The following is a 12,649-nucleotide window of genomic DNA, read 5'->3' as shown; positions in this document are numbered from 1 at the left end:
GGACTACCTCCCCTCCCCCTCCCCCCTACCCCCCCCTCTCCCCCCCTTCTCTCCTCGCTTCTTCCCCATCCCACCTCTGCCCCTCCAAATCCCCATCTCGTTTCTGTCTCTCTCCCCCTCCCCCGAGAGGGAGGTGGGGCAGGACCAGGACGGCTGCTCATGTCGCGAGCAGGCGCTGGAGGAGGAGAACCGGTCGAACTTGGAGAAACTTCAGCAGAGCAACGAGGAACTCGTGCAGGCCAAGGTGAACCTACAGCTGAGCTTCTCCTCCCCTTCAGCTGGACTCAGCTCGTTCACCCACCCTCCCCCAGGTGGAGCTGGACAACATCCAGAAGGAGTGGAAAGCCCAGCAGTTTGACTCCGTCGACAAACAGTCATGGCAGGTACACCGGTCGACTCCCTACCACTGCCTCTCCCTCCCTTGGCTCCCTTCAACTGCCTCTGCTCCCTTCAACTGCCTCTCTCCCCCTTGGCTCCCTTCAACTGCCTCTCTCCCCCTTGGCTCCCTTCAACTGCCTCTCCCTCCCTTGGCTCCCTTCAACTGCCTCTCCCTCCCTTGGCTCCCTTCAACTGCCTCTCTCTCACACGCCCTCCATCCTCTTACTCAGGTCAAGAAGCTTCAAGTCGCTGCGGAGGAGGATGAAGCCATGGTCGCGACCCTCCTCAAGCTCTCCAGCCAACTTCTCTTAGCACTCAACGATGCGGCCTAGCTGTAGGTGAGGGACTCCGGGCAGTGCATCGGGCGGCGGCAGCCTAGTCTAGGGAAAGGACGGACCGAGCCTCTGGAGGGAGGGAGGGAGGGAGGAAATTGTTTGTTATTCTTTGAAAAATCAACCACTGCCGACTCCGAGAGATTCCGACGCTCGAGTTCAAGTTCACAGTCTGAGACTCAGAACTTATCCGTACACTGGGCTGTTGCTAGCCCGCTATCAGTGCCATGATTCGACTTGCCGCCGCTCGCGCACTGAACATAGGCTTCGGAAGGTTTACCCGATGGGCCCGGCACTTCCCTCCCCCCCACCCCGGCCCGACCCAACCCCACAGCGCTACTCAAAGTTAACTTTTAGTAAGATAAAAATCAGTACGGGGCGGACGCCCGGCCAGCGCGGTGGGCCGGGCCGCCGCAATCCGACCGCCACTGAGTCACTGAGTCGCCAGTGCCGCATCTTATTAATTGAATGTAAAAATACTTCTTCAGGTACAAATTACATGTGGATCGCACAGTACCCCCAAGAGATTTAATAAAGTATTTAGTGTAAAAATTTTGATATATTCACTTTAATATTGTAATTGAACCCAAGAATTGATACTGAAGGTCTGAAATATAAATTATTTTACGTATACTTGGTAGTAAAATTCTGATCGGTTTGGCTACTGTGAACATCCAAGACTTGAGGGTGGGGTCCATCCCAAAATCTTGCCTTCATATGAGGGGTAGTAATGTGGTAAATGTATGGTGGGGGTAGTGTACCGTACCCACACGACTACCCCAACTGACGAGGTACCGGATGATAGGGGTAGACTAGGTAGGGGTCAGGGGTTCCTGAGAGGTCATTACCCTACCCCGTGATTATCACTACCAAAAAGATAAACGATGGGGTGTGATGGGTACCCCACCCCTTGTATCCCAGCAATACTCAAAAGGGTAGGTATTGGCGCTAGCTGGGGTGCCCCTAGAGAGAATGACGTGGGTACATCTTCTTACCCACCCTACATACACATGAAATGTGAGGGTACTATCATAGTGATTGGAAGGGAAAAGCAGGGTAGGGGTACATCACGCACCGGTGTGTGGAAACAAAAGGCTGTCTGGGTGGGGGTACCTCCATCGCGGGTGACCGGCCATGGGCGGGAGACACGTGGCAAGAGCGCTGGTGCTGGCTGCTACGGCAGCGATGGCGGCAGGAGGCCGACTAGGGCTTCCTGTGAACAGAGAAGCCGTCTTCGGGAGAAGGAGGGAGTCCTATCCCTACAGCTCCAGGATGTATCAGGGCAACCTCCAGTCTAGGTTCGGTGAAAGTTCAGGTGGTTTTGGACCTAGGAGGATGGGACCAGGCTCGAGCTTCAGTCCTCAAGGAGGCATGCATCCTGGAATGAGCTCAGGCATGCACTCCCATGGCATGAACCCCGGAATGTTCAGCCAGCATGGGGGCATGCAAGGGCACATGCAGCCTGGAAGCGCTTTTATGACTGCCGGTGCCGCCGCCGCAGGAGCAGCGATCGGAGCTGCTGGCGTCTCTGCATTCTCTGGACCTATCACGAGCATTGCTAAGCGTCAGCAAGGACTTCAGAAGTCTATCCCGAGCGAGGAGCAGAAGGAGGAAGCGAGGGGAGAGATCATGAAGGCTGTAGATCAACTGGACAGCCTCAAGTCCAGCATCGAGTACAAGAAATCCTCAAGCAACTCCACCGACACTCGCCGCAGGGTTGGACAGGAGTCTGATGATGAGGTAGACAACAAAAATTGTTAATCACTGCCCTGGTCATGCATGTTCTGAAGCAAGGACCGTTTCTGTAGGTGAACAAGCGTCTGAGCAGCTTTGGTCGTAGGCAAAGGATGATCGACCAGTACAGGGTCCGTGTCTTGTCCTGCACCAGCTCGCTTGTCATCTGACCTTTCTCCTCCTGGCAGGGCATGGCTGGACGATCTCACACCAGGTTCGGTGGCCTCAGCCTCTTCCGCCGCGGGTACTCATGGCTGAGCTCGAGGAACAGCAGCAACGTCACAGGTGAAGAAGCTCTCCCCTTTCTGTTTATTGCTCCTCTCATTGCTCGTCTTGCAGTAGGATCCAACGAGACTGCAACAAGAGTAAGTGCCGCCGTCGTCTCTGTGTCTCAGGCCAAGCCATGTGACCGGATGATAGGCCGTTGAGGGTGCGGGACAGAGTGCTGGAGGCGAAGGCAATGCATCAAGGGCTGGTGCTCTTTCTGCCCAGAGCAACCAGTCCAACTTGAAGGAGGTATGTCTTTACATCCCATGCGCAACAAGTCCAATACATCCCTCCAGGGCATGAAGGCCGTCGAGCAGTCGGAGAAGAAGACTGAGGTAGAGAGTTGAGAGCGTGTCCGTGACCATTATTTCTGACTTCATCGCAGACCTTGTCTGCTGATTCGAAGGCACGTCATTTCGGGCTTCCATCAGTTGTGTTGTGATCCTGTCTCCCTGTAGGTGCGCAACACTACCTCCAACAGCGACAACAAGCAGAGCAGTTCCTCGTCTTCGTCCTCATCTGCTACCAAGGAAGGAACCAAGGAGGTAACAGTGATTACATGACCTGATTTCAGTTTCATTTTCAATTCGCAACACACCTTGGCTCGGTTCTGACCGCTACTGGGTGCACAGGCGGGAGAGAAGTCTGAGGCAAAGTCCGGAGAGAAAGCTGAAGTAAAGGGAGAGAAAACGGAAACCAAGTCCGGAGAAAAATCGGAAACTAAGACCGAAGAAAAGGCCGAAGCTAAGTCCGGAGAGAAGTCCGAGGCAAAGTCTGGAGAGAAAGCTGAAGTCAAGGGAGAGGAGAAGGCAGGTGAGAAGGATGCCGCCCGCAAGACCTCCGATGGCGAGAAATCCAAGTCAGAATCAGCCTCCTCGTCCTCCAGCTCTGTCGAGCAGAAATCTGAGCGTTCGTCCGAGAAGAAATCTGTGAGCTTTGATCATGCTTCTGTCGATTCGTTCTGAACTAGCTGACATCTCGATTTTTAAGGAGAACGCTGAATCCTCAGACAAAGAGAAGAAATCCAGCTCCTCGGATTAAGTTCACCCTTGTAGTGTGAAAAGTTTACCGGCGTGCACGTTCATGCTACTGTAGTAAGTTATAAACCAAATTCAAACTTCTGTCTTCTTTTTATCACAACGATCACTGGCCATAACAATGCGGCGGTCGCCCGGGCGGCGGCTGGAGGCCAGAGACCGTACGGCCCGCCGGGCGCAGCGTGCCTGGCCGAGCAGGGCAAGTTACCGGGGCGGCCGCTGCGGCGCTCAGTGTCCGATCAGGCTGACCGTCCGAGGCCGCGAGGTGCGCGGCGGCAGAATCATCCCGGCGGCGCCGCTGTCGGGATGAGGGACCCGGTGTACCGTAGTACAGCCGGGCGGCCGGCCGCCACTGCACGGTCAGGTCCAATGTCAGGATCAGTCATGATAGTGACTCGGGGTCGTGCACCGGGCCGCCGGGCGGCGCGATCGGATCCTCCGAAAGGACTTAAACTGAGCACGACCCGGCCATGGTGCTAGTTCAGATTTGAAGAATGGACACGCAAAAAGTTCTTTGTAAGAGAAAACTAGAGGGAATAAATTCAAATTATTTCATTTCATTGAAACGTAAAACAATTGTTTTAAAAAGTGCACGGGCTGTAGCTTGGCAGCACCGGTCCATTGCGTCTGCATGCAGGGTCAGGGTACTATTTCCGTGGATTTCATGGGGTAGGGTGATGAAGATACCCCCTGATTCATAATCAAATTAGGTACAAATATCTGGCCTATAGGGGGTAGGGTAATGAGATCATCGAGAAAGGGAATAGTACGACGCCACAGGGGGTAGGGGTGGGAGCGATGCGATCGTTCACAGTGCAAGGAAGAGATGGCTGGGGGGGGGGGGGGAAGGGAGGAGGGGGGAGAAGGGAGGGAAGGATGATGATACAGCGCAGTTCATGTCAGGATAGGTCAGGACAAGAAGATGCATGAAAGAGAGTGATCGGTACTTGCGGGAGTAGCCAGAGAGACAAGAGAAATGACAACAATGGTTTGAACGATATTCCGAGAACAAACATTCAAACATGGCCAGATGTTGCAAGTTGTCCGCAGATCATAGAATAATGATGAATGATCATGATTATCATATGAAATTCAGAAGAAATAGCATCGGCGTTCTTGGTTTAACTTCTGTTCTAACAGATTGTATTCCTCGGGGCAATTTTTGAGCAAAAATCATTTATTTTGGACATTCGTCGCGGGAGTTTTGCAAGGATCAGGATTTCATAACTCTTGGTAGGAAGGTTTCTCCTACCAACATGCGCAGTACAACTTTATGGGTACTAGTCTTCTGTACACTCGGCGGTGTATCGTCGTTTCATGTCAATTCCCTACAACTGAAGGTTTCAACATCGAGGCTGATAACATCACCGGCAGACAACTCTTGCTCACAAAGGAAGGCTTTCGTAGCAGGTCTAGCGAGAATTGTTTGCTCTGCAGCGCAGCAATCGCACCATCCCGGCCTACTCAAGACTTACTATGACCGACCAAAGCGGATCATTGCCCTAGGGGACATCCATGGCGACGTTCGAGCGCTTGCGACTAGCCTGCACATGTCCCACCTCATCGATGATCGGGGGAACTGGATAGGGAAAGACTCGGTCCTGGTGCAGCTGGGAGATGTGCTGGATAGGGGGCCCAACGACTACTGGTGTATGCGGCTGCTGATCAAACTGCAAGAGCAAGCTCGGGCCTCGGGAGGAGACGTGATCTGCCTGCTGGGGAACCACGAGGTCATGAACGTGCAGCTGGACTTCCGTTACGTCGACCCTGCTGCATGGGCGGGGTGGGAGCTGGAGGACGGCGGCAGGGGGAGCGCAGCGTATGAGGCGGAGCAGGTCGCGATCCACGCTCTGCCCAAGTACATGCACGGCAGAGTCAACGCCCTCAGGAGAGGACACGGAACGCTGAGCAAGACCCTGTCGACCTGGCCCGTGTGTGTCGTCATCGGAGACACCGTCTTCTGTCACGGTAGCCGACCCTCCCTCTCCCTCCTCTCCCTCCGCCTTGACCTTGCCCTCCAGGAGGACTGATGCCGGAAGCCGTGGTGTATGGCCTGCAGCGGCTGAACGACGAGACGTCGAACTGGCTGGCAGGAGAGGATTCAATGAAGCCATGGCTGCTGGAATGTAACCCGCAGTTCTCCCCGATATGGCACCGGGCGTTTGCTACCGCCAACACTGTCGACCCCTTCACCTTGTCAGCTGCTGACTGTACCATGAGACTACTTCACGTATCTAGAATGGTGATAGGACACACACCGCAGGTTGCTGAATGGCCTTGCTCGCTCTTCCTTCTTACTCTGCTGCAGTTCGAGGGAGTCAACTGCCTTGTAACGCCTGAGGGGAGGGAGATCTGGCGGGTAGACGCGGGGATGTCGACTGGGATCTTTGAGGGCCCGGTGGAGGTAGGAGGGGCGCCGGAGGCTCTGCCATGGTCGAGTGACTTCAGTGCAGTGCCTTGAGATCCTTGCGGCCAAGGGGAGCATGGACAAGGTTAACATCCTCTCAGAGGATGGGGTCATAAGCAGGTCTCTCCGACAGCAGAAGATCACCCAGGTAACGAGATGCTCCCGCTTCCTCCCTTTTCCCCCACCCTCCAATCTTGACTTGCTCGCTGCAGAAGATTTGGAGTTCGACGGGTGTCGGGGTGAAGACGCTGCAGACTTGAAAGAATGTAGCAGTATGAGTGACGTTCAGCATGGTGGACTGAGAGCAAGAGGGCCGGGGGTGCCTTGAATGTATCAGTTTGTTGACAGGCACGCGTTCCTGATGGTATTTCGTGTCTTCACATGGCAACAAGACATTCTTCTGCCTGTCCTGTCTGTGTACAGCAGACGTAGATACCTGGCCCATCCACTCCCTCCAGCAGCTCCTCGTTAGCGCCGTTTGCCTTCGCCCCGTCATCGTTCCCCTGTCAGATGAATCAGCAACAGAAAACCCCGTTCCTGTCCTACGCGCTGCCGCTACCTCCCTGGCCCTGGCCCTGCCCTGCCCTGCCCTGCCCTGCCCTGCCCTGCCCTGCCCTGGCCCTGCCCTGCCCTGCCCTGCCCTGCCCTGCCCTGCCCTGCCCTGCCCTGCCCTGTCATTCGTTTGTGTTCTTTCTTCGCTCTCATCTTTCCCCCCCTCCTGCCTGCTCTCCTTTCCTCCTCTTCGCTCATTCTCTCACCTTCAAGAGCGAGCTCAAACTTGAGTTGATATTTCGACTCATCGCGCCAGATTTGGACCCGAGGCTTGCGATCTCTGGGCCGGAGGAAGCTGGGGACTGTACAAAGCTTCCATCATGGTTGCGCTGGGACGAGACCTTGGAGCTGCTGCAGTCTTGCGACAAGAAGAGCTCGTCGCTGCCCTGCCGGGCAAGGTTCACCGAGTACACTTGCTTCCCGCTGCTCTTCCTCATGCTCAAGGTCACCGAAGTTCCCTCAGGCCCCTGGATCATCCTGAAGATCTCTGCTAGCCGCTTGCCTCCCACAGACAACCCGTTGACACTGAGCAGAACGTCGCCCACACTGATCGCTCCTGACCGATCGGCGGAGCTGTCGGGGATGATCTCTCGGACATGAACGTCCCGCGTGCTGGTCGTGTGCTCAAGGAGCATCCCGACCCCTCCCATGCCCTTCGCCTCCTTCTCCACCTCCCTAACCTCCTCGTGGCTCACGTACCCGAACCGATTCTTAGCCACCGCTCGGACAATCGCGTTCCCCTCCAGCTTGAACTGCAGCCGGCCGACCCCGCTGCCATGGCAGTTGGCGCTGCTGGGGAGGCTGTTGTCGGTGGTGTAGTAGATGGAGTGAGAGGCGCAGTCAGTCTTGATCGTGACCTGGAGCGGGAACGTATCGTCGTAGATGAGGATGGTGGGAGGCGGAGGAACGAGCTTGTGCTGCAGGTCTTGTATCTCCATAGCTTGGCTGCCCACCATCTCCTCGTAATGGCTGACCCTCGCGTTCGCGACTTGGAGCTCCGCCGTCAGGTCCTGTTGCGACAGCACCGCATCCTCCTTGCTTTGCTTCAACGCCCTGACTTCCTCCATCCTTGAGAACTCCACAAACAGCTGCTCGAGCTCCTCGAACGTGTACTCCTTAGAGCACAACATCACAGACCGGATCCTACAAATGTCCTGGACACTCCACCGATCGGGAGATCCAGCAATCTCAATCATCTCCCGGATTTCCTTTAATTCCCTCCCGCTCTCCTTGACAAACTCGAGGAACTTCTGTAGGTCGCAGATCCTGACGACGGGGAGAGTCTTGGCGAAGGACACAAGCTCCACTAGCTCGTCCAAGGAGTAGGAGGGTTCGCGCAGCAGAGCTTCTACCAGCCTCATCAGCTCTGGGACGGAGACGTGAGCTCGATCTCGGATCAGAGACTGGAACTCCAGGAAGACAGGATCGGACAGCCCAACGTTCCTCATGTCTCTCTTCAGCGCATTCAGCTGGTTCCTCAAGCCCGACGCCTCCTCCTGCTCCCTCCTGTGCTCGGCCTCTGACACCGAGTGCTTCAACGTCGACCTGAGCGACAGCACCTCCTTCTCAAGCAGCTCTGTCTGCCTGCGCACGGTCCCCAGCTCGTTCTTGGCCAGCTCACACTCCTCCTGGGCTCTCAGCCAATCTTGTCTCGGCACTTTCTCCAGGACGGACACGTTGAGCGCCTCGAGCTCTCTGCGGACAGCTGTAAGCTCCTCCACCTGCTTCTTCTTCTCAGCTTCAAGCTCCTCGCACTGCGCCCTGAGCTTGTCGCACTTGACCGTTGCCTTCTCATGCTCTGACCGCAAGCTCTCGTGCTCGTCTCTCTCGATCATCCTAGACATCCTCTCCACTGAGTTGTTCAACTTCTGCTTGGTCTGCTCCAGAGATCCTTGCAGGGTCGCGATCTCCTCCTCCTTCACTTCCACCTGGTTCACCTTGACCGTCAAAGTCTTGCGGACTTCCGTCAGCTGCCTCGACAACTCTTCGACCTCGGACCTCTCCACCAGCGTCAGACTCTTGTTGACCATGGCGTTCAGCTTCTCCTGCAGAGCGCTCCTGTGCACCTCAAACTCCTTGGCGCTCCTGTCAGAGGCAGCCTGCTGCTGGGTGATGGTCTTGTTGAGGGAGGACATCTCATTCTCTGCATGCAAGGCTCAGAGAAGTCGGGCAACAAGCACAAACAAGAACCTTGCTCCTTGATCCTCTCCTTCAACGTCCTCAGTTCAGCCTGAGCCGCATGCAGCTCTGCCTTGGGGACAGTCTCCATCCTCGTGCTCTTCTCACTTTCAAGCTCCTCCCGCAAGGTCTCGATCTGCCTCGTCGACTCCTCTAGCCTCTTCCGGAGGGAAGCGATCTCCTGCTGGTACGTCTCGCTCTCAGTCTTCACCAGCCTGGACTCGGACTTGCTCTGCAGGAGGCTGCCGTTCAGCTGACTGATCTCCTCTCGCGCAGCGGTCAGCTCCTTCATCCTCAAGCTCTCCCTCTCTTTTGTGCTCTTCAGCTCGGCAGTGACATTGTCCAGCTGCTCCTTGGCGACCAGGTTCTGCATCTGCTGACGGAGGTTCTCGATCACCTCTTTGGACACCTTGCTCCTCTGCTGCAGACTTGACATGCTCTGCCTCGCTTCTGCCAGGTTGCCATGGTACGCCTCGAAACTAGATTCCAACTCTCCTCGTCTCAGTGAGAGCTGCGACTGTATGGCGACCAGCTGAGACAGCAGGTCTTCCGACCTGGCGCTGGCAACTCCCAGCTGAATCTCGAGGTAGCGCTTTCTGGCCTCTGCTTTCTGGCAGGTGGCTACGGTCTCCGAGTGCTTCTCTACCTCCGACTTCATCTTCTTCTGCATCTCTTTCATGTTCTCTCTCGAGGTATTCAAGCCTATCTCCGCCTTCTCCAGCTCTTTCAACAACCCCATCCTTGCTTCCTTCTCGCGATCCAGCAGCTCGTGCAGCTCGGCGTTGCTCTGCTTGCACTTCTCTACGTATTGCTCGACTGATTTGACTGTTTCATCAAGGTGCACCTTGGATATCTGCGACGACGTTGCTGACTGCTCCAAAGTTTGCGATTCAGAGCTGAGGGATCGAAGTTTTGAGTTGAGTTCCTGCAGGATCGTCTGCAGGTCTGCGATGGTGGCTTCTGCCTGTCTCTTCTCTTTCTCAAGCCTGACATGTTCATCTTGACTGACAAACCCTTCAAAAGAAATATTCAACTCCCGTATCCTAGTGTTGAGCAGTTGATTTTCAAGCTCCAAGTTCTGAATCTGCGTGTCCTTCTTATTGACAACTCCGGTCAATTGTCGATGGGTCGAGGAGAGCTCGTCAAACTCTTTCTTCATTCTATCGTACTCGGAGCTCAAATTCTGGTTGTCATTCTGTAGAGAGTCGATTCTTTGCCTCAGATCAGAGAGAGGGCTGGGATGGATCAACGACTCAGTCTTGTTCACGCATGTTATCACCGATCTCTGCATTTCAAACAGGCGCTTTGACAATTTCAGCTGTAGATTACTGTTCTCACCGCTGAACTGCACCACCTGAGAGATCAATGCTTCGATGGCGCTACAAAGAACGTCCTCTGTGGCCTTGCTCTTGACCAGCTCCTGCAGGGAGTCGATGGACGCCAAGAACGTCTCGATGAACTTGAGGCCTCTCTGCCATACTGGGAAGACAGCAACCTTGACGGTCTGGTTTGAACCTCGTTTGACCGACAGGACGATGCTCGAACCGATCAGCCCCTTGTTCATCAGCAGCGGCTGGATGCTCCTGTCCTCAATCTGAACCCCGTCGATCGCCACAACCTCGTCCCCCTCCATGAGCTTCCCGGTCATGAAGGCTGGGCTGCCAGGAAGGATCTTTGAGATCCGATGTGAAGGAGACTTCGAGTCGGCATGGGCCTCCAGCACCAGCCCGAACGATTCCAAAGTAACCAGCTCGTTCAGCAAGAAGTCTTTGGCATATCCAGACTTGTTGCACAGCAGGGCTCGGATAGCCTCAAGTTGCCGCAGCACCTCAGGGTCGACCTTGAGCTCCTTGCCGTAGAGATCGTCTCGGATCTCCAGCCACCTCCGCGTCTCACTCCAAGTCTGAAAGGGGATATGCCGAAGAGCTGTCACTTCATAGTCCTGGTCGGTGACATGGCAGCGGAACGACAGCGTAACGGTAGTGTTCTTCACTCCCAGGATCTTCCTCTCGATGCTGTCCATGTTCTCGCTCGCAACTATCTGTCCGTCTATCATGCGCAGGAAGTCTCCGACCTTCACCTGTCCCACTCGTTGACCCTTGGCATCGAACAAGTTAGTCACACGCTGTGTCCTATGGGGGGGATCGGTCTCTATCTTAAGGCCAATGCCATACCTCCCCCCAGTCTTGAAGGAAGGGCCGTCAGGAGGCAACCAACAGCTCAGGAAGAGTGTACCTCTACAAGCTCCCGCACAAGAAAGCACTCGGTATCCGAGGGATACGGGAGCATCCCTCCTATCGCTGGCCCTTCTTCTACCAGCCCGATCGGAGCTTCCGAAGACAATGATCGTCTTGGCTCTAGCGTTTCATTCAGGCTCCGTGTTCACGATGTAGATACAAGAACAACAGCATCACAAGCAAAGAGAACAGTGATCATACGTTACAACCCGCAAGAAGCTGGTTCTCGTGAACATGATGGATTGTAACGGTACCGAAAGTGAATCGGAGCGAGGAACGGAGGACGTGGAGAACAAGAGAGGTTGAAACACACAACAAAAGTGACAGGTGGCATAGACTTAGCCTCATCAGCAGCGAAAACGATGAACTTCCTATTCCTTTCCAACATCCGAGTGCCACTTTTCAAAGCGACGACACAGAGCATGTCGACAAGGGATCACACAGCAAACACCCCAAGGATCCTCTCGCAAGGGTAGTGGAGTCAGCATGTGAGCTTGCGGGCAGGAGGGAGGGAGGGAGCGGGAGGAGGGAGGAGGGAGAAGCCGACTCCTCGCCCGACATGGCGAACTTGCTTACCTGAACTGAAGCTCATGGCCGCGATGATACAGTTGCCACCGTCGTAGCGAATCTCGGGGTGGGGTCATGACCGGTCACCTCTAGTACCCCTTATTTTGGCTTGTTATGGAGGGGTCAATAACAGAGGGGGTGGGGTGTGAGAGCCCCCTCCCTCTAGGGTGGGCATTCTGCTGTCCTGGCCCTGAAGTTTCTCTTTCACAAGGGGTGGTCCTTCATCTCAGGCCCCTTTACCCCTCATTTTCTCTTATAAAATAGGGTGGGGGTAGGACAAGTTATCAACTAGCCAGGGGTGGTCCCATGGGTGCCATACCGGTAGTTTCGACTGACAAAATACCCGGTAGTACTCGGCGACATGGAAGGGGTATGGGGGGGTATGGGGGCCAGTCTGTACAGATACTGACCACCGGTCTTTAAGAGCGGTATCAGACCCGTATCAACCGTATATTTTTTATATCGTAGTAAACTCATCAAGTACGGTGACTGTTGATAACTAAAAGTTGGTCTTAGTGAGAGGCCCCGGGCCCCGAGTCAGCATCTGGAGTACTCGGGATCAGACTCATCCGCCCGGCCCGTCACGCGAGGGGATGAGGGCGTGGAGGGATTCCGTCTGAGTTTGTTGCAGCCTCAGCAGATACGGAGGGGTGGAGGTCGCAAGAGGTCTATGATGACCGGTACTTTTTCAGTGAAAAGAAGGGGTAATCTGAAATACCAAGGGGTTGTAGGGTGATGGGGTAAATGGGCATTGCGCCTGGTGAAAAAGACGGAAATCATGGGAAGAGAATTGCAATGGTGGGCTGCAGGACAAGGACGGAGAGGAGAGACAAGTCAGAGAGACGCGAAGAGAGACGAATGAGAGAGAACGAGAGGAGAGACACTTCAGAGGCAAGAAAGGGGGGGAGGCGGGTCGGGGGGGTGGGGGGCGGAGAGAGAGAGAGAGAGAGAGAAGAAGAG

The 12,649-nt window shown here is 55.0% G+C and overlaps 3 protein-coding genes across 3 annotated transcripts in view; all 3 read left to right on the top strand.

Annotated features, from left to right (window-relative positions):
- GUITHDRAFT_142411 (hypothetical protein) overlaps window positions 1-710 on the top strand; it is a gene marked incomplete at both ends in the record, with an annotated part of 2,434 nt that extends 1,724 nt beyond the window's left edge. The window contains 3 exons of the mRNA XM_005827946.1: window positions 173-244; window positions 312-383; window positions 609-710. Of these exons, the coding sequence (XP_005828003.1) occupies window positions 173-244; window positions 312-383; window positions 609-710 (246 nt within the window). The remainder of the gene's footprint in view (window positions 1-172; window positions 245-311; window positions 384-608) is intronic.
- Window positions 711-1,838: 1,128 nt separating this feature from the next.
- Window positions 1,839-3,833, top strand: GUITHDRAFT_153983 (hypothetical protein). The gene is made up of 10 exons (XM_005827945.1): window positions 1,839-2,450; window positions 2,519-2,575; window positions 2,633-2,729; window positions 2,784-2,809; window positions 2,865-2,960; window positions 3,008-3,046; window positions 3,097-3,117; window positions 3,170-3,256; window positions 3,344-3,640; window positions 3,702-3,833. The coding sequence occupies exons 1-10, from the start codon at window positions 1,845-1,847 to the stop codon at window positions 3,750-3,752; spliced, it is 1,377 nt and encodes a 458-aa protein (XP_005828002.1). The 5' UTR covers window positions 1,839-1,844; the 3' UTR covers window positions 3,753-3,833.
- Window positions 3,834-4,886: 1,053 nt separating this feature from the next.
- Window positions 4,887-6,504, top strand: GUITHDRAFT_96181 (hypothetical protein). The gene is made up of 5 exons (XM_005827944.1): window positions 4,887-5,716; window positions 5,770-6,011; window positions 6,057-6,152; window positions 6,202-6,303; window positions 6,368-6,504. Exons 1-5 carry the CDS (start codon window positions 5,005-5,007, stop codon window positions 6,413-6,415), a joined length of 1,200 nt encoding a protein of 399 aa, XP_005828001.1. The 5' UTR covers window positions 4,887-5,004; the 3' UTR covers window positions 6,416-6,504.
- Window positions 6,505-12,649: the final 6,145 nt, after the last annotated feature.

Source organism: Guillardia theta, assembly GCF_000315625.1.
Source record: "Guillardia theta CCMP2712 unplaced genomic scaffold GUITHscaffold_63, whole genome shotgun sequence".
NCBI classification, from domain to species: domain Eukaryota; class Cryptophyceae; order Pyrenomonadales; family Geminigeraceae; genus Guillardia; species Guillardia theta.
Note: the sequence above shows the minus strand (reverse complement) of the source record. Positions and strands in the feature narration are given on the sequence as shown.